Source organism: Vulpes vulpes, chromosome 8 (assembly GCF_048418805.1).
Source record: "Vulpes vulpes isolate BD-2025 chromosome 8, VulVul3, whole genome shotgun sequence".
NCBI lineage: Eukaryota > Metazoa > Chordata > Mammalia > Carnivora > Canidae > Vulpes > Vulpes vulpes.
This window is the reverse complement of record NC_132787.1, coordinates 5,615,609-5,638,639: the sequence shown is the minus strand read 5'-3', so window position 1 is coordinate 5,638,639 and position 23,031 is coordinate 5,615,609. Positions and strand designations below refer to the sequence as shown.

Here is a 23,031-nt window from a genome sequence, read left to right as displayed (position 1 = left end):
CGAGAGGGCCGTCACCATGGCAGCGGCTGCAGCAGAGGCAGCCGGGTGTCGGAGCCGGAGCCCGGGCGGGGGCCGACGTGGGGGCTGCAGGCGGCGGGAAGTGGGGATGCGGCCGTGGGGCCTGAGGTGGGAATCCCGAGCCCCGGGGCCGTGCCTGGAATTTAAGGACTGGAGCTGCGTGCTGGCCGCCCTGCAAGGGGGCTGGGCGGAGAGGCAAGGCCAGAAGCCGGTCGGAGTGAACAGCCCTTGTGGTGGCCCACCCTCTTCTTCCAGACCACATCTTTTATTTCTTAACCGTGGCCAGCTGCATCCCCCTGAGAGCCCTCGCTGCACACTGCTGCTCCTCCGCACTCCCGACCTAAGGCTAGGCTGCTCAAGGGTCTGAATCAGGAGCTCCTTTTCCGTGGAGAAGAGGAGAGAGAGTAATGCCTTTAAGACACTGCAGGAAACAGCTGGACTCTGGTCCAGTTAGGAAGTTGGAAAGTGAAAGACAAACGGTGGGAGCCTACTCTTCAAGAGGTGTGGTTTGAGGAAGTGTACCTAGCTGACTATGAATTTATTATCCCAAGGAAAGTGAGAGACTTCACACCCATGTTTCTCCCCTCCTGCCCGCCCCCACTTCCCTTGCACCCATTTCGGCACCTGATCCGGACCTGCAAAGCTGCCTTGGAACAGTCTGCTGTGATAGGAGAGGAGCACTAGTAATACTGCGAACAGAAGAAGATTCCTTAAGTGGCCTCTGTCCTCAGTGTAAGGGAACACGTAGCTCTTCCCTAAGACCTGAGCCAAAATTATTGCTTTTCTGGATTTCTTGGCCTTATTTCTTGGGTCTTTCAGAAAGAACTAGGCTAGTGGATAGCCACGCCGTGTCTCTGTCCCTTGTCCCCACCAATCCCTGGTGTATATATTCACCACTCTCTTCCTCTTATCCCAGTCTATTTTCTCTCTTATTTTAGTGTGGAGAATAAACATGACCATATAATGTGAAGCCAAGAGGACCCTATTTAAAGATGGTGAGGAATGAGCTGAATAACAAGAAGCATATTTATAGCAAAGAGAGTCGTATATGTCCTGGGCTGTTGCTATTAAGGGTCTTTGCTCTGTTAAGCTCTGTGTTGGAAATGGCAGGAGACTCCTTCAGTTCTATTGCAGATTCTTAGATCAGGCTCTGTGATACTTCCACATGATTATTTCCCTTTCTTTTCCTAAAATTTTCACTTCACCAAGTCATGGCCCCACTTGACCCCACTTTGACCACTAAAATTATGCTTTGCACTCCTACCTTCACTAGCACCCCCAACCATACCAGCATGCCTGGTAAGATTCTACAGGAGGTCGAAATTCAGTATTCCTGAATTTCAGATCCTCTCGAGGTTGGGTCCTAGGTGTTACCAAGGATGGAAATGGTGACAGCCTAATAGGGTTAGCAGCAAGTACCATGGCATTTGAGTCAGAATGGATGAACGGGGAATGCCTGGATGGCTCAGTCTGTTAAGCATCTGCCTTCAGCTCTGGTGGTGATATCCAGGGGTCTGGAATTGAGCCCTGCATCAGGCTCCCTGCTCAGGGAGTTTCTCTCTCTCTCTCTCTCTCTCTCTCTCTCAAATAAATAAAATAAAATAACTGGATGAATGGGACTGGAGAATCTCCCAGGCTTTCTATCCTTCACCTGTGTGGGGTCTGGAGTCTGCTACAGCATCACTGAGAGCTTCCCACGGAGCAAACAGGAGCAGAGATAGGAGGGGTGCTGCGTAGCCAATTATTCAGTCACTGCCACTCCCCAACTTCCCAACCACTTGAAAGGCTAAAGGAAAAGAGCTCATCCAGAGCTGATGGAGGCCAAGAGGCCTCATCAGTCTTTCTCCCTCCCTCTGCTGTCAGTGGAGCTAAGTAAAAGCTGAAATTGTAGCCACCCGCTCTGTGGGTTGCACACTCCCACTCTCGTCACTGACCCCAGGCCTGGGTCTGAGCCCAGCGCGTGTGCCGGGAGCAGGGGTGGGGAGGTGGGGGGGGTGTTGGCCTTGCTGACAAAATCCATTTGGAATTTCTCAAGGTTGTGGTTTGGGGCTTAAGTTTGCCACAGAGTGTGTCTGACGAAAGAGAAAGCTAGAAAGAGAGAGAGCCAAAGGGAATACAGAGGAAGGAAACAGGAAAAAGCTGAAATATTCTTGCTATTATACCATTGGAGATTCTCCCCCCTCTTTCTGAGTGTGAGAAATTCTTATTCTGGATGTTCCTTATCGTTATTCTTTCTCATATTCTATGTCCGTTCTAGCTGCATCCCTTCTCTGCCCTCCCACCCCCATAACACCCCAGGCTCAGTCAGTGACTTAAGTAAAGATGATATTTCTTCCTGCTTCCATCAAATTTCCAAGCCCAGAATTCTCAAGTGGAAATTCAGGACATAAAATTTTCCCATATAGTACTGCCCTAACCCAACATTACTCAAAATGTCCTTGCTACCTGAGTAGCAAAATCACCTGATTTTGAGGGTACTTTGGGTAGCAGATATATCTATTACCGAGAAAAATAGAAACAACCATTTCTACGTTCCCTGGCCAAGGAGATGACCTGTTAGTGGCAGCACCTTGCAACTCTACAAACAATCACTTGTATAGTTCTAAGTGTATCATGCCTATCCCTTTTCTGAATTGAATGATAATGGTTTGTTTTCAAAGACACTGGGCTATTAATAGATTGTAATTTTTAAAAATCCGTTTTCTTTAGTTTTGGTTATCTCCTAAAAGATGAAGGAATTATTTTACTAAGATTAAATGCAAAAGAGTTCTGAATAAGAAAGGACAAAATACACATGCAAATAATTCAATAGGAAAACATGCTGGTTTTGCTGGTTTCAAGAGCAAAACTTTTCCTTTTTGAGCATTAGCATCTGCTCTCTTCGCTTTTTTTTTTAAGATTTTATTTATTTATTCATGAGAGACAGAGAGAGAGGCAGAGACATAGGTAGAAGGAGACATAGGCATAGGCTCCCTTGCAGGGAGCCTGATGTGGAACTCGATCCCAGGACTCTGGGATCATGACCTGAGCCAAAGGTAAATGCTCAACCACTGAGCCACCCAAGTGCCCCTGGCATCTCTTCTATATATTTCCAATTAGTCTTATATCTACTTCCCGAGTTCTCTGACTTGGAGTCCTAAAGAAAAAAACACCTGCTCTTTTAGGTCCAGGCTTAATGTTGAGATACCTTCAGGACTTGAAATCTCCAGAACAGAGGTGGCCATGTGGTATAGTTCAGGGGTCAACAGAGTACAGCCAGAGAACCTAATCTCACCTGCAGTCCATTTTTGTGAATTGAGCCTTCTTGGACATAGTCACACCCATTCGTCTATGTGTGGTCTATGACTATTTTTGATTTATAACAACAGAGTTGAGGGACGCCTGGGTGGCTCAGTGGTTGGGCGCCTGCCTTCAGCTCGGATCGTGATCCCAGAATCCGGGATCGAGTCCCACATCGGGCTCCCTGCGAGGACCCTGCTTCTCCTTCTGCCTGTGTCTCTGCTTCTCTCTCTTAGTCTGTGTGTGTCTCTCATGAATAAATAAATAAATCATTAAAAAAAAAACAGAGTTGAGTAATCATGGCCGAGTTGAGTAGTTGCAACAAAACCCACAAGCCTACTACGGTTGACCCATGAACAACACAGGTTTGAACTGTGCAGGTCCACTTAATATGCACATTTTTTAAGGAAATACTGTACACTACTGTAAATGTATTTTACCTTATGATTTTCATAATAACATTTTCTTTTCCCTGGCTTATTTTATTGTAAGAATACAGTACATAAAACACATAGCATACAGATTATGTGTTAATCGACTGTTCATATTATCAGTAAGGCTTTTAGGCAACAGTAGGCTATAAGTAGTTAAGTTCCAGAGAAGTTGAAAGTTATACACAGATTTTTGACTGTATGGGGAGGGAAGCACCCCAACCCCCTGATGTTGTTCAAGGGTCAGCTATATACTCCCTATCAATCCCTTTGCAGGAAAAAAAAAATGCCAACCCTTGTTCTAGGATAAGGACCAAGGTAAAATCTGGAGTTGAGGCACATAAAAAGTAAATTGGGCCTATATTTGGATATCTAGCCCCTCACACCTAGAAGTATCTTCTGGTTTTTCACATTGAAAGTTGCCAACAAAATCACTGAGGACCACTTCAGATCCTTTGTGGAACCAGGCAGGATAGACATAAAAAGTCATTGGGTGTATGAGAGTAGAATTCACCTGTAAAAGAAGTGATGGTCTAGGATTCCAACTGTGGGCAGAAATATATCCACCTGCATCCACTGGTCCAGTAGTTTAATTTATTTTAGTTACAAACAGAAACCAAGAGCAAGTCTCAGTACAATAAATTATCCATTCCCATCCCTCCTGCTAACAAACCAATAAGAGGCTCAGAGAGTCTTAGGTAAAACTCTTCCTCTGGAGGGTTCCCTCTAACATCTGAATGAGGGCCTGGGACAGTTTCCCTAAGGGCCTAGACAAACAACTCTTGAGGACTCAGGGGAGAGCTCCCCCTACCCCCAGTACTCTGTCCCTTCCCAAAGAAAAACCTCTCTATCACTGTCTCCTATTACCCCACAAGAAGGGGCCCAGGCTTCTGTAGAGGCATCTGGGAACAGCAGGTAGGAATGAGTGGTCTCCCTGGATACAGGCCTTATGGCTCCCCCACAATGCCTGGGGCTGTGCCTCCAAGGAGAAGAGTGGTCAAACTATGGGGACGCCCCACCCAGAAGGAGCATGAACCAGAGCTAAGGGGACCTCAGGGTTGGAGAGAGGGGGGCAATACAGTGCATTTCATCTTAGTTCATTTCTGGTGCTTAAGGAGCAGAACACGAGTGACAGTTTTCCCTCCAAGGCCCTCCTACCGAGGGCAGGGGAGAAGGCTGCACATCACAGACTCTGCCTGCCTGACCCCCACCACCCCCAGAGCTGCTTCCAGGTAGATACTTTGAGCTTCTAGGAGCCAAGATTGACCCTGGACAGAAATCGGAGCAAAGAGCTGAAAGGCGCTCCTCCCCTCGGCCAGCCCTGTGGTGAAGCGGGCCTCACTTACACACGTTGACCCACTCCGTGACCTTGCACTCATCGCACAGCACATAGCAGCACCAGTGGAAGCGGCAGTGACAGCGCTCAACTCGTGTCTGCCGGAGCATGTTGTGCCCACGGCCGCAGCACAGGCTGCCACAGCCATCGAGCAGCCGGCTGGTCTTGTTGCAGGCCCGGCCCCGAGTGCCGGGGGAGCCCACGGTAGGGTCTCGCTCGCAGAAGTCCGGAGACTTCTCGAAGTAAACCAGCTCTCCTGAGAGGCGGCGGGGACGCAGGCGGGGCTGGAAGGCTCCGGAGTTGCGGTTGTGGGTATCGATGAAGATGGCCCGACCCAGCCGCTCCCTCAGGGCTGCCCCCACTGCCCGGAACTCTGGGGCCGCCCTCCAGCACGTCTTGAACTGGCAGCTGCCCGACGTGCCGTGGCACTTGCATTTCCGCTTCAGGTTTTCAGTTACCACCTAGAGCATCAGAGGGGGGAGAGGTGAAGGGGGTGGCAGCAAAGGGGCAGAGCACAGAGGCACAGGAGAGAGCACAGGGAGCGACAAACATAGGCAAGAATGACCACGGAGTATCAGGAACGAAAGGGCACCGCGGGGCTGCCTAATAGCTCAACTGTCTCATCTTCTGGTTGGAGAACTGAAGCCAGAACAGAGTGATTCGCCCATCTTTAAGCACTAGCTGGTAACAGAGACTCAGCTCAGGCAACTAGCCGGTAGCAGAACTCAACTCCAGCTGTCCTGACTCCCAGTCCAGTGCTCTTTCCAGAGTGAGCACTCCTTCTGGGGGAAGGCAGCTGTGATAATAGCTACCACGTAATGAGCACCTGCCAAGGACTAGGCAGTCTGCCGAGCGCCCTATTTACTAGCTCACTCTTAATGACACTGTAAGTTAGATACCATTAGACTCTTTTTACAGATGCAAAACTGAGGTTAAGTGACTTGCTTGAGGTCATCCAGACGGTGAGCGGCAATCCCCCACCACATCTCATCCTCTTTACTCTGCTGTGCCTCTTCAACTCTAACCAGGCCTCAAAAGCTAAGGAGACCCAGGACAAGTTGCACACACATACCTGTCGCCCCACCCTGTTGTTGTGGATTCGCATTCTTGCCTGGATGTCCCGGGGAGCTTCCCTGGAATCCAAGAAATCCCGAGAGAACTTCTCTCCAAAGTCCATGTCATGGTTACAGCCACCCCATTCCCATGTGTCCTGGGGGCCAGGGCTGGGAACTGAGCCGGGGCCAGGGCTGGGCAGGGAGTGGGGGAAACTCTTGCCCCGGGACAGAGCCTGCAGCTGCAGCAGCTTGGCCCTCAGCCGGTCCTGCTCACCACTGCCCTTCCAGCCGCAGCCGCAGCTCACTAGCCTGCCCAGGCTGCAGGCCGTGGCGACCGCGTGCATGACCCCTGCCGCCAGCATGGAGAAGGAAAAAGCACTCTCACGGAAACCTGGGAATAAAAAGGGTGTGACGGGGGATAAGGTTGACAGGCAGCTGAGAGGAGGGAGGTGGAAGGAAATAAGAAGCCACCCTCCAATTCCAGGAATTCCTAACTGAATCCTGACCCTGCCATTTACCAGCTGCATAATTTGGGAGAAAGTCACAGAGATGGAAGGGAATGGAAGCACTGGAGCCTCAGTTTCCTCATTTATTAAGGGAGGGGCTGAACTAAGATGATCTCTGAGGCCCATCCTCCATTCCGTAAGTCTGGGATTTTCGGGTGCAGATGAAAGAGTTAGCTGGAGGGCAAGACCCCTGGGGTTGGCAGGTGCCTGAGAGGGAGTCCCCGAGATCTTTGAAGAAGTGTTCACTGAGTTCTACATCTGAAAGCCTTAGAAATTCCCCAGCCCAGCAGGGAGCTTGGGTGGTGGGGTGGAAGCAGAGACCGTGGGGTGGGGGGGTTCTTTTCGGCACTTTTAACCAACCTTCCTCTACCACCCCAACACCCCCAGAGCACTAGAGCCATGGAGCTGTCCTCCCCCTTTCCAGCTTCTAGTTTTATATTTGCCCTTTAAGACTGCCCTTTATGGTTATCCTAACCTGCTATTACTCTATAAAATGCTGGGAGGGGGAGAGGAGAGGGGGTGATTTTTCCCTAAGGCCCTTCTAAAATGTTGGCTTCTTTGTTACATTTTGGGGGTCACAGAGCCTCAAGATGAGAAGCCTTTCCCATGCTTCTTGTGTAGGTATCAAAGCCTTTCCCTGCACCAGGCCCTATAGAGAAGGAGGGGGTCCCTCACTTCCTTTTGGGTAGGGGCTCTCCTGGAGCCCTGAGAGGATGAGAGACACACCTCTTTAGGGGCCAGGCCTCTCCCACCCCAGGATGCAGGGCTTCTGGCCCAGCCTCCCAATCCCCCCCAACCTCAACCCTCCAGGGGTGAAGCTGTTAGCACACGTCTTGGGAATTCCCCCGCAGATGGCAGCTGCCTATTAACCCCGTAGTCCCTGAAGTACTGCCCCCACCCTTGAGCTGAGCCCAGAATGGATCTTTACTCCTCCAGGGAGGAAACTTGGGCATGGCCTGGCAAGAGGCAAGGATGCCTTCCAGACCATACCTCCCAGACCAGACCAGCAGTGACCTGTTCTTCGCCCCTCCAGCCGTTCCTCACCTGCTCAGGTGAGAGCCACCTGGGGCCCCCACAGCACAGAGGAGGGGGCTGCTCCCCGGCTTCAAAGCCATCAGGGTCTTTGTTCCCAGCCTCTGCTCCTGGGAACCCCAGCAATTAGGGGAGTAGGTTTAACCCTTAAACGGTTGGGGGCGTCACCCCACCCCCGCTGAGGCTCTGGGGACACCAGCCTGGGCTTGTCCAGAAGAGGGAGGGGGGAGGAAATTGGGGGAGGGAATGGGGGGGGGCTTTTGAAGCTTCCAGGGCTGGGGGCATCTCCTACTCGCAGGTGCAACCCAGATCGAGCCTGGTGGAGGCAGGAAAGGGGGGCCTAGGGTAGGAGAGCAGCGACCCAGCTGCCTTGCCGGCAGCACGCAGGTGGAAGCGAGGCGCGGGGGCCCAGACGGGTGGCCGAGCCCAGCTCGGCGGCTCCCGGGGGGAATTCCCGGGGAGGCCCCGCCCGGAGTCGTGAACCGGCCCCTTCCCGCCTCCGCTCGCCTCGGCCTGCCCCGCACCCCGGGCCCGGCGGCGCTCACCGCGCTTGAGGATGGCGCTGTGGTGCGGCAGGCGGCCGCCGCCCTCGAGCGCCGAGCAGTTCCAGCGCTGGTCGCGCAGCTGGTGCTGACACTCGTGGACCGCGATGTGCAGGCCCTGCAGCGCGGATGCCGTCACGTCGGGGCTGCGCAGGCAGAGGCCCAGCTGCCGCTTGCTCAGGCCCGACAGCGTCAGGCACACGGTGTTGGCGGTCAGCGGCGGCTCCCCGGGCAGCTTCAGGCCCAGGATCTCATTGCTGAGGGCCCTGGGAACGCAGAGGGCGTTTGGGGGGTGTGGTCCCGGCCTCGCGCCCCCTCCGCGCCTCCCGGCCTGGGTCTGTGCTTTCAGCCTCCCTCGCAGGCTGGGTGACGGGGGAGCTGCTCACCGACTGCACAGCGCCAGGAGCAGGAGACCCGCGAAGCCCGAGGGCGGAGGCCGCGGCCGGGGCTCCTCCGGCATGTCGAAGCCCAGGCCCGGAGGCCCCGGTGGGCGGATGGATCAGGGCCTGCGGGACAGGGAGACCTGGGGGCTTCGGCATGGGCGGGGGGACTGGCCCGGGGCAACCAAGGATCCTATCTCACCAGGGCCACCCCAGGGACCCTTCTCATCCCTCCCTCCCTGAGCGAAACAGTAAGAATCATCCTTGTCCCTGGACCCTGGAGGAAGAGACTCGGTGTGTAGCTGCGGCTTATGCAAGAGCCCCTGGGGCTGGACCCCGCCAGACACAATGCCGGGCACACAGACACACTCACGTGCAAACCCAGACAGACTGACTCACAAACGCCCCTCCACCATCTTGCCCCTGCTCCCCCTTGGAGGGCCCCACGACTGGCTTCCCTCGCCCAGCAGAGCCTCCTCTGGGGGCCGGGGGGCGGGATTGGGGGCCGGGTGGGAAGGGGGTTCTGCAGCACCTACAGCTGGAGCGATGGGGGGGTCACCTCCAGGTGCCGTCGAGGGCAGGAGCCTCGCCAGAGGGGTGGGGGAATGGGCTCCCGACCCTGCTCTACCCACTTTTTCCGCAGTCGGGAGAGAGGGGAGGCTCCAGGTGCGCCAGACAGGGAGGGGACCTGCTTCCCGCCTGAAAGGGACGCGGCGCAGGCTGAGTCCTCTTCCTCCTCGGCCACCTTTCCTAACCAGCGCTGCCCGTCTGGTCCCCTCAAGGTCCCAGCCTCGGTGCGCACCCCTTTGCTCTCAGGTTCACTGCCCTTCGGATGTGGGGGTGTTCCTTTATCTGCTGTCCCTCTCTCTGGCAGCAGCCCCGCGTCTCCGAGCCCGGTGGGCGGGCGCGTGTCTGTCCGTCCGCCTCCCCGTGTGCCTCCCGCGGCCCCGCGTGCGCGTCCCTGCCCTCCCCGCTTTCCCGGCTCCGATTACCTCCAGCTGCTCTGGCGCGAGGTCGCCACCGGAGGGATGGGTCGCCGGGGCTCGGGCGTCTCAAACCGTGGGGAGACGGCGCTGGGTCCTGCCCCCTCGGCAGAGCCGCATTCTTCCAGGGCAGGGCCACTCCTCTCCGCCGCTTCCCCAGCGCCGCCGCAGCCTCCGGGAGGAAGGGAGGGAGCGAGGGAGGGAGGGAGTGATCGAGAAAGCCAGCGAGCGGTCTCGCAAGGACCTGGGGGCTCCGGCTCTGCTCGCCTCGCGCCGAGCTCCCCCTCGGCTCTGCGGCGGCCGACAGAGCTGCGGCCCCTCCCCGAGCCCCGGGCATCCCCACCCCGCTCCGCGCACCCCCCGCCTTGACCCGGGGAGCGCAGGCGCTCCCCCTCCTCCCAGCCTACACACACACCCTCTCCCCCGACGCCTGGGTTCGCGCTCGGCCCCACTGAAGGGGGTGGTGACCAGAGCGCCTCTCACCTGCTCCGGGTAGCCAAGTCCGCAAGGCGGGTGCGGTGACCCCGACCAGGGAAACGGGACCCTGGTCCCACGTGGTCATTTCTCTTTGCCTCAGTTTCCCCGCCGAGAGCTGAATGGCAGGAGAATGCCTTTGACAAGATGAAGACGGAGCTGCGGGGCAACTTTCCTCCTTGGACAATGTTGTGGAGAGCCCTCTGCAGAGCGCGCCGCAGGGCACGCAGAGCCAGCAGGCAAAGCTCCCTTCTGGGTGGCTTGGCTTCCACCCACCTCTAAGCTCTGCGCCTGCCCCTTGGGAGGGGTCAGACTTGGCCTCAGAGCTTGGTCCTAGCAGAGGCTCCGGTAGCCCCAAAGATCTCCAGCCTTCTATGCTTCTCTTGGCTGATAGGGCATCCTTGCCCGCAGAGTTCTCCTGCCCTTCCTGGGAACCCCAGGTCTGCACTTGGAGTGGCCCATATTCCTGCTCCAGGCTTTCAGACTTGCTTTACATGGAATAAGGAGGGCCTTGGGATCCCCGACCGAGCTCAGCCTAGGGACAGCCCGGGAAAGAGCCTGATCTTGGGGTGCACACACCAGGGCAAGCCACCTTAGGGAGCTCCAGTGGCACTGAAGGGGTTAGGCGCCACTGCGCTCCTGCCTGACTCACCCACCCAGCTCTAACCACTGCGGGCTATTTTTGCCAGAGAGGGGCCCCAGGCTTCCCAGCCGCCCCCCGCCCCTGCCAGACCGCAGCCCAAGGCACGACTGGCCCCGCGCGCCCGAGGCTGGCACGTTGACTCAGAGACAGGCCCCCTGGGGAAGCAGAGCCATGGGGCGAAACCCACAGCCACAGTCATCTCTTCCTTGGTGGTGGCTATGCAGCTCTTCTGGGCAGTCAGCCTCCAGCCTGTGCTGCTGCAGGGGCTGCCCTGTGCTGCAGGGGGCACTGCTGTCTAGGGGGCAGAGCAGGCTGAGAGAGATCAGTGACTTTCTTCCGCCAGCATGTTATTTATTGACCACCCTTATGTACCAGGTCTTTAGCAGGCCGGAGAGGTAAAAGTGCCATGGTTCCCGACACTGGACAGCTCTGACCAGAGAGGGTTGCTTTCCTTTGCTTTCTCACCTCTGGGGGCAGAGGAGGAAGAGAAATAGCCCTCGGACTCCTGTCTCTCCTTCCTGTTTAGACGCCAAGACCCAAACCATGTGTGGCTTTTGAGGCCACCGGGATCTGTAAGCTGTATCTCAGGAGCTTTCATCCTTACACCTGGATTCAGTGATCCTTGCCAGCATCCTTGCCCTTCTTCCCGCATGTCAGCCTGGGACTCCACTCAGGTCCTGGAGGAAGGGGATGAGGTTTCCTATGCCCCTCTTCTCCCACAGGCATTTGTATCTCTCCTCATGTCTCTGGGTCTCCCTCGGGGTTCCGATTCTACCCTTGTCAAGCTATAGAACAGTCAGGTGCCAAGGAGGACCAGGGTCAGAACTACTACCATAGACTCCAACTTCTCAGTGAATCCAGGATTCCCCAAGCTGGTCTGTCCCAAATCCAAGGATCCACAGTCCTGTTCCCTCTCCATGCAGAAGCCCGGCTCTGGGAAGGGAGGCCACAGGCAGGCAGACTGGGTGGCCTGAACTGGCCCCCAGTGCCCTTGGCCCGACCGGCTGGCCTGAGCACTGACCCGCAGGCGGCTGGAGGGTGGTGGAGCAGGCGGGGTCTGGAGAGGGCTGTGGGTACACACCCATTGCCTAATACCCCAAGCACGCGGCCAGCTCCAGGAAAGAGGAGGGGCGGGAACCAGAGAGACCTTGACAGGGGTTGGGGCCATGACTGGAGGGGGAAAGTGAGGGGCTGTCATTACTTTGGGGAGGGAGTGGGAGCAAGCTGGTCCCCCTGCCCCTGGATGAGAAGACTGGAGGGCTGCCTTCCCACCATGGGGACAGAGGGTGTAGCATGAACAATCTGGGAAGAGCACTGGGGCCCTGGAGGGCGGGGGTCAAAGAAAAGAGTGGGGGCCCCGGGAGATTGGGGGATCGAGCAACTGAGGCGGTGGCTAAAGCAGAGCAAAGCCTCGGGAACCACCTCCTCCTCCTCCCCTCATGTTTGCCTTGGCCCGGGGTCCCGGGTGACTCATCTATTGCTGAGCCGCTGATAGGGGCGGCCAAGCTCGGGGAACCCAAATTATAGGCCCAAGAGGGATGGATGCGCCCTCAGCGGTGAGCTCAGCTGTGCTGCCCACCCTCCGCCTCTCACGCCTTCTGCTGCAGCACCGTAGGCCACCACCCGGAGGCACCAAAGGGTCCTCGGCCCGAGTGCACTGGACTCTCAGGGGAAACCCCCAACGGTTGAGCTGTTAGCACCAACAAATTTGTGGAATTATCATAGACAGAACTTTGCCCCCCTCTCTACCAGAGGCTGATGCCTTCCCAGCACAAGGAGGCAGTGCCGCCTGCTGGTGCTTCAAAGGATGGTAGGTTCCTCTGCCTACAAACTCTCAGCCCTGGTCCCCTGCCTTCTCCCCACACCCCAATGACAAGGTAAAGCCCCTTTCCCCTCCGACGTCTCTCTCCTGTCCCTATTTCAGAGAGGTGATTTGCTGCTGATTTTCTACTCCAAGCCTTTAAAGTTATCCGTGGTCAAAGATGATAGAAAAATAGAAAAAGAAAGGGGCGCCTGGGTGGTTTAGTGGTCGAGTGTCTGCCTTTGGCTCGGGTCGTGATCCTCGGGTCCTGGGATTGAGTCCTGCATGGGGCTCCCCCAGGGAGCCTTCTTCTCCCTCTGCCTATATCCCTGCCTCTCTCTGTGTGTGTCTCTCATGAATAAATAACATTTTTTGAAAAAGAAAAATAGAGCAAGGTAAAGGACATAGGTAGCAGGGTTCTATTTTATATAAGGGGATGAAAAAAGAAGGTGAGAGAGCAAACCCATGGAGATATCTAAGGAAGGGCATTCCAGAACACAGAAAAGCAGGTGCAAGGATCTTGAGACAGGAACTTGCTTGGTTCAGAAAATTAGCAAACAGGCCAGTGTGGACAAAGGGAGGAACTCACAGGGGATAGAGTGGTAGACAATGAAGTTAGGGGATGAAGAAGGAGCAGGGTCTGATCATACAGGGCCATGTAGGCCACTGTAAAGATGTTGCCTTTTTCTTGAAGTGAGATAGGCAGTCACTGGAAAACTTGGAGCAGAGGAATGAAATGATCTGACTTCTGTTCTAGAAAGCATGGTTCTGGGGACACCTGGGTGGCTCAGTGGTTGAGCATCTGCTTTCAGTACAAGGCGTGATCCTGGGTCCGGGATCAAGTCCCACATGGGGCTCCCTGCAAGGAGCCTGCTTCTCCCTCTGCCTGTGTCTATGCCTCTATCTGTGTCTCTCATGAATAAATAAATAAAATCTTAAAAAAAATAGAAAGCATGGCTCTGGCTGCCATGTGGAGAAGAGACTGTTGGGGGGCAAAGGTAGGAGTAGGGAGAGCTGGCAGTATTGAGAGAGAGAGAGAGAGAGAGAGAGAGAGTAAGAGAGAGAGGATGGTGGCTATGACCAACACTGTAGCAGCAGTAGGGTAAGAATGGGTCTGGGTCTGCATATATTTTAAAGACAGAAGGACAGGATTTGTTGATGGACTTGTCACAGAGTACAAGAGAACAGATGGATCAAGGGTGACTCTAAAATTCTTGTCCTTAGAAACTGAAAGGATGGAGGTGCCCTTTACTGAGATGGGATGACCAAAGAAAGAGCAGGTTAAAATGGGGAAGAATGCGGCATTGTTTTGAACATGTACATTTGGAGATGCTTGTTCTAGTGTCAGAGTTCAGGGCCAGAGGTATGAATTCAGGAATGTGAGACTACATAGTTCACCAAGAGACTGAATGTAGACTGAGAAGAAACTCTAGATTGAATTGGGGTCCACTCCGAAGCTTAGAAGTTGGGTACACAGGGTGGAACCAGATAAGGAGAATGAGAAGGAGAGCAGCTAGGGAGGCAGGAATGGGGTTCTATAAACCAAATGAGAAAGTGTTTCAAGAAGGAGAAAGTGTTCAATTCTGTCTGCTGTTCCTTGATGGTGGATTAAGATGAGAACCAAGAATCGACTATAGAACACCCCAGAGGTCATGGATGATCTTGATGAGGATGTGTAGCAGATTCAAAGATGTGATCCGAGTGGAAAGAGAGAATAAAGAAAAGATATTGGTGCTAGTGATTAAAGCAACCTTTTTGAGCTTTGCCATCAAAGAGAGTAGAGAAATGGGGCAATCTTGGGAGGTAATGTGGGGTCAAATGAAGCTTTGGCGATTTTAGATGGGAAATATTACAGCATTTTGCATGCTGATGGCTATGATCCAGTACTGAAGATGCAGGAAAGAAACAGGGCAACAGACAGACTGATGATCTGATCTAAGTAGAAATTTGGAACAGTCACGCGCAGTGTGACCCAGACTTAGAGACCTCCCCTCCCACTCTTCCCCACTACTCCTGGTGGGTGGAATGGTGAAACAAAAGATACCGGCTCCTTCTTTTCTTTCTTCCCACCTCTGCTTGTCACCAATGGCCACAGACAGGGCTTCCTGTCTTCCAGTGCATCTCCAACCTCCATGGTGTTTTATCAGTCCACAGGCCAAAAGACATGACCCAGGCCCCAGTGGGAATAAACACTGAAGAGATGAAGGACAAGCTGCCATCATTGTCTATTTACTTGAGCCATGTGTACTGGGTGTCCTCTGGAGAGATTGCTGGTTTCTGGAGCTGGGGAGGATGCTGGGCCAGTATAACCTTGTCCCTCGGGGTCGAAGCCCTGGAGGGGCCAGGTACAGTGGATGGGGTAATAGGCCTGGGAAGGATGCTGCCCTCAAAAATAACCTCCATCTGGCTTCATTTGGGTTAATCAGCATCTCATTTAAAATGGAAGTGCCCCAGGAAGACTAAGCTTACCGGACAGGTATTCCTTAGAGTGATTTTCCCATCTTGAAGAAGATACTTGGTCATTTCTGAGACTTGGAATTCTTTAGAATCAGACCTGTGTACATACTCAGAAGGTACCCTGAAGGCAGAGGAGATGAAAAAGAGAGAGACAGAAAGATCCTAAAGATCATTTTTATTTATCTGTCAGTTTGACAAGGGCCTATAGCCTGCTACTGCCACATACTCAGAAAGAGCTCATAAGGTAGAAAGAGCATGCGCTTTGAGTCACAAGGATCTGAGTTTTAATCTGGATCTACCATTTATTTTTTTAATTTTTTAAAATTTATTTATGACAGTCACTGAGAGAGAGAGAGAGAGAGAGAGGCAGAGACATAGGCAGAGGGAGAAGCAGGCTCCATGCACCGGGAGCCTGATGTGGGATTCGATCCCGGGACTCCAGGATCGCGTCCTGGGCCAAGGCAGGCGCCAAACCGCTGTGCCACCCAGGGATCCCTGGATCTACCATTTATTCAGTTTTGAATTTTAAGATTCACTGGGGGCACCTGGGTGGCTCAGTCAGTTGAGTGTCTGCCTTTAGCCCAGGTCATGATCTCAGGGTTTCGGGGTCCCAGGATAGAACCCTGAATCTCCCTATTCAGTGAGGAGTCTGCTTCACCCTCTCCCTCTGCCTCTCCCCTCCCCTCCCTGCTTCTGCTCTCTCTGAGATCAAGAGTTGGATGCTTAACCGACTGAGCCACCCCGGTGTCCCTCCCCATTTATTCGTTTTCTAAAGATTTTATTTTTAAGTTATCTCTACCCTAATGTGGGGTTCCAACTTACAACCCCAAGATCAAGAGTCAGCATGCTCCACTGATTGAGCCAGCTAGATGCCCCCATTTATTCATGTATTAGCCATGTGGACCTCTGACAGCTTCCTAATCTACTTTTTCCTCTGTAAAATGAGAGATACAGAGACAGAGACAGAGACAGAGACAGACAGAGAGGGAGCGCAGAGATGTTAAAGAGGAGATCTCTCCTTCCAGGGGCCATCTGTGTGTGTGTGGGGGGGCACTATGACCAGGCTGGCAGGGCTCCCTATGCCCCATATAGGAAACAGCTGCCACATCTTCAATGGGAGGTCAGGGTAGCCTTGAGGCTGAGCTGGAGTCCCTGGGAGAAAAGAGAAAACCGTACAATGGAGGCGATGCTTGCAAGCATTTTGGGTGTCTCAATGCAGTAAGAGTGGAAAGAGCCAGAGTTTTGGAGAAAGAAAGAAACTCGACAGAAAAGTCCAAAAAGGAGCAGACACGTGGAGGGACAAGCTCTCTGTTCCGGGTTCAGGTCAGCCAGGAGCTCTTCTCTTCCCAGCCCTCCCGCACCCAAACGCACACCTGTCATCTATTCCACTGCCCTTCCTGAGCCTAATCCTCAGAGATTCATCCACTCCAGGCCTTGTCCATCTTGATGCTGCCTTGGTTGCAGACTCAGGCCCTTCCCCTAGGGACAGGCACAGGTTGACACATCCCATGGGTGATGCACCATAGGATGACACAAGGTATACACGGGGAGAGTGACACATATATGCATATTTAATCTCCCCACGCACACATACTCATCCACCCATCCACCCGCCTCCACACACAGTTCCAGACACTCTGTCCCTCAATCTTCTGGGTCTTTCCTGACGGTAGCTGCCACCCCCTTCCCCACACATAGATGATGCACTGTCCCGGGTGGTGGCTGCGACAGGATGACTGGATCGATCCCTTCTGACCTGAGCGCATTCCAAGATTCTTTGGAAAGGTTCCTAGCATTCCTCCTCAAAACATGGAGCTCCCCTACATGAGGACACACCTGAATGTGCACCCTCACAACACACTCCCACTTCTCATATGCGTTCACATTTGCATTGTCCCACTTGTACACACACATGCACACACACACACACACACACACACAGTCACTCGTGCGCTCCTTCCAGCCCACAAACACAGCCTGCCGCTGCTCCCGGTTTCTCCCCAAGCAGACCCGGGATGGGGGGGGGGGGTTGTTCATGACCCCACTCGCACCCTTGGGCCGTCCAGCCGTCGGGGGTGGGGGGTTCCTGGGCAGGAGGCGTCTCCCCGGAGTTGCTGCCCAGAACTCGGGAGTAGGGGGAGAGGGGACGCCGGCGGGGCCCCGGGGTGACGTCGAGGGGGCAGCCCCACTGCCGCTGGTGGCGAGGCGAGGCGGCTGCGCTCCCGGCGACTCTCCCCGTGGCACACTGTCGCCGCGCCCCCTGGCGGACGACGCTGGTCCCCGACGGGCTCCGGACGCGAGGAGGAGTGAGGCGGGCGCGCGTGGGAGGGCGTCCCAAGGGGAGGGGTCGGCGGCCAGTGCAGGCCCGGAGGCGGGAGCCACCGGGCAGGGGGCGGGGGTGAGCCCCGACGGCCAGCCCGTCAGCTCTCGCCTCAGACGGGCGGGAGCCACGGCCCCGCTCGCTGCCCATTGTCTGCGCCCCCGACCGGTGCGCCCTGGTGCCACAGTGCGGCCCGGCGGGGCGGCCTCCCCGCGTCACTTCAGCCAGCGCCGCAACTATAAGAGGCGGTGCCGCCCGCCGTGGCTGCCTCAGCCCACCAGCTGGGACCGCGAGCCATGCTGCCCGCCGCCCGCCCCCGGGGCTGGTAGAGCCAGACTGCGAACTCTCGCCGCCGCCGCCGCCGCGTCCCGTCCCACCGTCGCGGGCGGCAGCCAAGGCCGCCCCACTCCAGCGCAGAGCGGGCGAGGCCGGGCAGGCCATGGGGCACTGGGCGCTGCTGCCCGGCGGGGTTTCTGCTGCGCTCTTGCTGGCGCTGGCCGCTCTGCCCGCAGCCCTGGCCGCCAACAGCAGCGGCCGATGGTGGTAAGTGAGCTGGTGCGGGGTCGCCGCCGGTGCCGGGGCGCAGAGCCAGGGGCCAGCCCCAGCCAGCTCCCACGCTCCGGGATCCGTCCGCAGACAGGCTCCCTCCACCGCACTGACTTCCCTCCGAGACGCCGAGGGGCGCTCTGGGGCGGAGCTGCTCCCGGGAAATCTAGTTCCGACGAGGTGGGGTGAAGGGTCCGCCCGCCGCGGCCCACGATTCTGCAGGCGGGGAGCCCACTCCCGTCTAGCACCGCCCTTCCTCGCTGAGCCCCAAACCCAGCCTCACGCTGGTAGCCACACCACAGGTTTCCCTGCCTCGGGAAGCCGAGGGCCAGGCCAGCGCCCAGAAAGGAGGCAAGAAGAGGGTGGGACTCCTGAGCATTTCACGCCTTGGGTGGGCATGCACTCCAGGCCGGGATGTCCTCGCCCAAGCTGCCCGGAAGCGGTCTCCCAGGGCCAAGGTGGACATCTCGTCTGCAGGTTTCCCATGCCTCCCCTGTCCGGTCCCCACAAAACTCTGGACGCCCATCCCTTCCAGACCACTGAGCCAGGGAGCGCAGAGTCTTTGCCCCATAACTGATCTCCTTTAGCTTTCTCGGGCACATAACCCCAAGAAGAGGACAGGGTAGACACGACCTTTCTGCTTTAGAGTGCAGGTCCCCTTCCAGAGCCTGAGCCCCTATCATGCATCTCACCAGGGGCATCGTGAACGTCGCCTCCTCCACGAACCTGCTGACCGACTCCAAGAGTCTGCAACTGGTGCTCGAGCCCAGTCTTCAGCTGCTGAGCCGCAAACAGCGGAGGCTGATCCGTCAGAACCCGGGGATCCTGCACAGCGTGAGCGGGGGGCTGCAGAGCGCTGTGCGAGAGTGCAAGTGGCAGTTCCGCAACCGCCGCTGGAACTGCCCCACGGCTTCGGGGCCCCACCTCTTCGGCAAGATCGTCAACCGAGGTGGGTACCCAGGAAAGCGACGCTTCCGGGACCAGGGCAACGCAGGGTCACCCGCAGGGCAGGGGCGGGCGAGTGCAGGGAAGAGGTCCCGGGCGCCCGCAGGGTCACACGGTCGAGCCGCCCAGAGCTTCATGCCCAGCGCCGGCTCCGGGCCGGACTCGTCCTACCGGGCGCTTTGCAGCCGCGCACCTCGGGCGCGAAGCTGAACTTTCCTGCGCCACTGCCCGAGCACAGGCGAGTTCCTGCTCGGGGCCGCTGGCCGCCACCGCTTTCCCGGCCTCTCCCGAAGGCGCCTGGGAAGCCGGTCTCTGCGACAGCGTCTTGCTCCGGCCCGGCAAGGCTCGCATCGCAGGCACCGGCCGAAAGTTGGGGCCACGGAGGGGTCCTGGCAGCGCGGAGTTCTCCGCTCCCCTCTTTTCGGTCTTTCTCTCCGGGGCGGCCCCGCTCCCACCGAGGAGCCAAGTGCGCCCCCACTGCCAGCGCGGACCGGGTTGCATGCCCACGCACGTGCCTTCTCTAGGAGACCCGCTTCCCGACGCGACCCTCCGCGGGCTCTCAGGTCTCTAAGGGCGGAGTCGGGGCGCCGGACGCCAGGGTCCCGAGCCCTCCGTTGAGGTTGCTGGCCGCACCCCGCGACACCTCCTCGCTCACCCCCGCTCCCTTCCCCCACAGGCTGTCGGGAAACCGCATTTATCTTCGCCATCACCTCCGCCGGGGTTACCCATTCAGTGGCACGCTCCTGCTCAGAGGGCTCCATCGAGTCCTGCACGTGCGACTACCGGCGGCGCGGCCCCGGGGGCCCCGACTGGCACTGGGGGGGCTGCAGCGACAACATCGACTTCGGCCGCCTCTTCGGCAGGGAGTTTGTGGACTCCGGGGAGAAGGGGCGGGACCTGCGCTTCCTCATGAACCTGCACAACAACGAGGCGGGCCGCACGGTGAGCGCGCGTCGGGGGTTCCTCCTGGAAGCGGAGTGGCGGGGGCCTCCGGGCCCCTGGGCGGGGGCGCACCTCGGATCGGGGAGCAGCGGCCGGTGATGAGGCCAGGCGTCAGGGTCGGGAAGTAGGCGAGGACGTCCGGAGGGTGCAGATTTGGAAGGGAAGGCAGAGAATGGAGAGAGCGGCCGCGGGCAGGTGAACGGGGAGGCTAGAAGTCCTGCACCCCGTGGATGTATGGCCTGCAGCCCCTCTGCTGTTAGGATTCAGAAAACCAGGCTGGCAGGCCCGGGACCACCGTCCGGCGTGGAGCACAGTTGGGCCTGGTGGTGTCCGAAGCCCGGCGCGACATTTCGCGCCTCCTGTCCCCTCCTCCCTTCCGCCTTGGCTGAGGTCCTGGCAGGGACCGGGAGGGGGCGGGATCGGTGCCCCGACACCGACACCGCTTCTTCCCCCTTCCTCCCAGACGGTGTTCTCCGAGATGCGCCAGGAGTGCAAGTGCCACGGGATGTCGGGCTCGTGCACGGTGCGCACGTGCTGGATGCGGCTGCCCACGCTGCGCGCCGTGGGCGACGTGCTGCGCGACCGCTTCGATGGGGCCTCGCGCGTCCTCTACGGCAACCGCGGCAGCAACCGCGCCTCCCGGGCGGAGCTGCTGCGCCTGGAGCCCGAAGACCCCGCGCACAAGCCGCCCTCCCCCCACGACCTCGTCTACTTTGAGAAATCGCCCAATTTCTGCACCTACAGCGGACGCCTGGGGACGGCGGGCACGGCGGGGCGCGCCTGCAACAGCTCCTCGCCCGCGCTGGACGGCTGCGAGCTGCTCTGCTGCGGCCGGGGCCACCGCACGCGCACACAGCGCGTCACCGAGCGCTGCAACTGCACCTTCCACTGGTGCTGCCACGTCAGCTGCCGCAACTGCACGCACACGCGCGTACTGCACGAGTGTCTGTGACACGCTGCGCGGACTCGCCCCCGGGGCGTTCTCCTCGCGCCCACCTCCGAACAGACCCCTCTGCGCCCCCAGCCAGTCCCTGCGGCCACACTCCCCGGGACTCCTGCCTCCGCGATCGATCGTTTCTCCCACCTCCTCCTACCTGGGGACTCCTGAAACCACTCGCCTGGGCCGGCATGAACCCTCTTGCCATCCTGACGGACCTGCCCCGGACCTACCTCCCTCCCTCTCCCGGGAGACCCCTTGTTGCACTGCCCCCTGCTTGGCCAGGAGGTGAGAGAAGGATTCGCCGCCCCCCCCCCCACCCCCAACCTCGTGGGGTCAGCTTCTGACGGCGTGGCTCTACCCGCCAGTGACCTCCTCGCCCCTCTCCCTCCCCTTTATGGTCAGCTCTCCTCCCGCTCTTCCCATTCTCCTGCCAGGGCACAGACCCTGAACACACACCTGGGCACCAGGGCCTTTTACTCCCCCTCTCCCACCCTCCAGCTGAACCGGGAGGTTCCAGGGTGAAAGGGCAGCTGTGGTGATGTGGAAGAGGAGGTTGGGGGACCCAGCAGAAGTACCCCCATTCTCCCAGCCTCTGTCATGGAACCATTGAACAGCTGTGAGCCATGCCTCCCTCGGCCACCTCCTACCCCTTCCTGTCCTGCCTCCTCATCAGTGTGTAAATAATTTGCACTGAATCGTGGATACAAAGCCACGAGTCTGGTTGTTGTAAATAAAACTATTTATTGTGCTGGGTTCCAGCCTGGCTTGCAGAGACCACTTCCACCCCACCCCAATCCCTCTCCCTTCTTTTCTCCTTTTGCTCTCCAGCGTTTTTTGATCTCTCTTCTCCTCTCCCCAATTTCTCAAAGATGCTGTTGCCTACCGGAATCAGTATTTCCTTCCAGTGTAGCTATTAGTGGCTCCTCGCCCCCACCAATGTAGTATCTTCCTCTGCAGAATAAAATCTCTATTTTTATCAATGACTTGGTGGCTTTTCCTTGAATCCAGAACGCACCATTGCCTACCTCTCTTAAACAAATAGGATGCGTTGTTGGGGGACTGGTTTCCTGGCCCTGCAAGAGGACCCTGAGATTCTGACCCTTGAATGACCTTAATGAGGCCACTGGGGCTCCAGGGCTCCAGAAGAACCTGGTCAGGAGCCAAGAGACCCTGTAGGATTCTTCTTCCTGTTCTAACACCAACTGGCTATGTGATATTGGGCAAGTCCTTAACTGCCTCAGTTTCTTGTTGAACAGGGATTAAACAAACAAACTCTGAGCCTGCCTCTCCTATCTGGAGTTGTGAAAATAGCCATAGCTGAGTGATAGCCATGACTGTGTTCTGAAAAGAAACCAAAGAAGAAAGAGAAATCCAAGCAGAGAAGGTGCTGCTGTAGAGCTTTTGGTCCTGGAAGCCTATTGCCTCAGCTGTGGTCAGGGCATGGGGCAGTGGGAAAGGCACTTCCCTCCCCAGGAGAAGAAAACACCTCCTTAGGACCCCAGCTCCCAACCTTGGGCTCAGGAGGATCCACACGACATGATGGGCTCTAGTCCTGGACCCAAAAGCTCAGAGATGGTGGTGGGGGAGAAGGGAGCAGGAGGGCCAGAATCCAAATAGAGGCTACAGCTTAAACCCATGTAACCAAAAAGAAACCCAAGTTGGTCCATATCCAAACCATTAAGAGCCTGAATGAGGACTGTTATGAACAACACAGATATCTCCACGTGCACATTCCTGGGAGTGGGCAGGACTACGAATCCTGCCCACACCCTAAACCTATCTCTAACCCTAATCCTCTCCCCCGTTCCTAGGTCTAGATCTAACCTTAGCCTTAACCCTAACTTCAGACAAACTCTAACCCCTTCCTTAACTCTAATGCCTATCCCTAATCCTAACACTTCCCCCCAGGGGGGACCTAAGGGCCTGGGGGAAGCTATGAAGCACCCCACCCCCCAAAGGCAACAACAGCCCAGACGACTAGAGAATTTCCCACTCTCCCCAGGACTCTTTTGCTCTTGTTGCTGCCTCCCACCTCTCCCTGGATATGTGAACTCTGACCCCTGTTGGCCTTTGGGGTATGTGTGGGGGTAGGGGAGTGGAGCCACGGACTGCTCAACCCGGCAACAACATCCCTTTCCCTTCTTCTCCAACCGCCCAGCCAGCATCAGCTCAGCGCTGATGGGCGGTGGAGGGGGAGGAATAGAAAACATATTGATCCAGAGTGTAAGGCACCTCATAAGCCTTGGGTTTCCAGTAAAGAACCCCCTGCAGAGAATGTCCAGTCTATAATCCAATGAATTATTATATACCCCCGGCTCCCAAAGCAAGAAGTTAATGGGCTGCCAGAGGCAGGAGAGGGGGCTTGGGGCCCTGCTGGACAATGCCCAGAGTTGGGAAGAAG

At 56.8% G+C, this 23,031-nt stretch overlaps 2 protein-coding genes across 4 annotated transcripts; one reads left to right on the top strand and one right to left on the bottom strand.

The window, feature by feature from the left end:
• Window positions 1-4,308: 4,308 nt before the first annotated feature.
• WNT10B (Wnt family member 10B) lies at window positions 4,309-20,509 on the bottom strand. 2 transcript variants are annotated; one of them, XM_072765395.1, is made up of 6 exons: window positions 18,496-20,509; window positions 9,572-9,734; window positions 8,586-8,705; window positions 8,203-8,465; window positions 6,137-6,510; window positions 4,309-5,525 (listed from the first exon to the last, which is right to left on the bottom strand). In XM_072765395.1, the coding sequence occupies exons 3-6, from the start codon at window positions 8,657-8,659 to the stop codon at window positions 5,067-5,069; spliced, it is 1,170 nt and encodes a 389-aa protein (XP_072621496.1). In that variant the 5' UTR covers window positions 8,660-8,705; window positions 9,572-9,734; window positions 18,496-20,509; the 3' UTR covers window positions 4,309-5,066. The 2 variants fall into 2 exon arrangements, with proteins under 2 accessions (XP_072621496.1, XP_025856017.1); XM_026000232.2 differs by lacking the exon at window positions 18,496-20,509 and having other exon boundaries at window positions 9,572-9,857.
• Window positions 17,346-21,613, top strand: WNT1 (Wnt family member 1). Of its 2 annotated transcripts, none has more exons than XM_026000234.2 (4): window positions 17,346-17,800; window positions 18,499-18,752; window positions 19,425-19,690; window positions 20,154-21,613. In XM_026000234.2, exons 1-4 carry the CDS (start codon window positions 17,697-17,699, stop codon window positions 20,640-20,642), a joined length of 1,113 nt encoding a protein of 370 aa, XP_025856019.1. In that variant the 5' UTR covers window positions 17,346-17,696; the 3' UTR covers window positions 20,643-21,613. The 2 variants fall into 2 exon arrangements, with proteins under 2 accessions (XP_025856019.1, XP_025856020.1); XM_026000235.2 differs by lacking the exon at window positions 17,346-17,800 and adding an exon at window positions 18,066-18,261.
• Window positions 21,614-23,031: the final 1,418 nt, after the last annotated feature.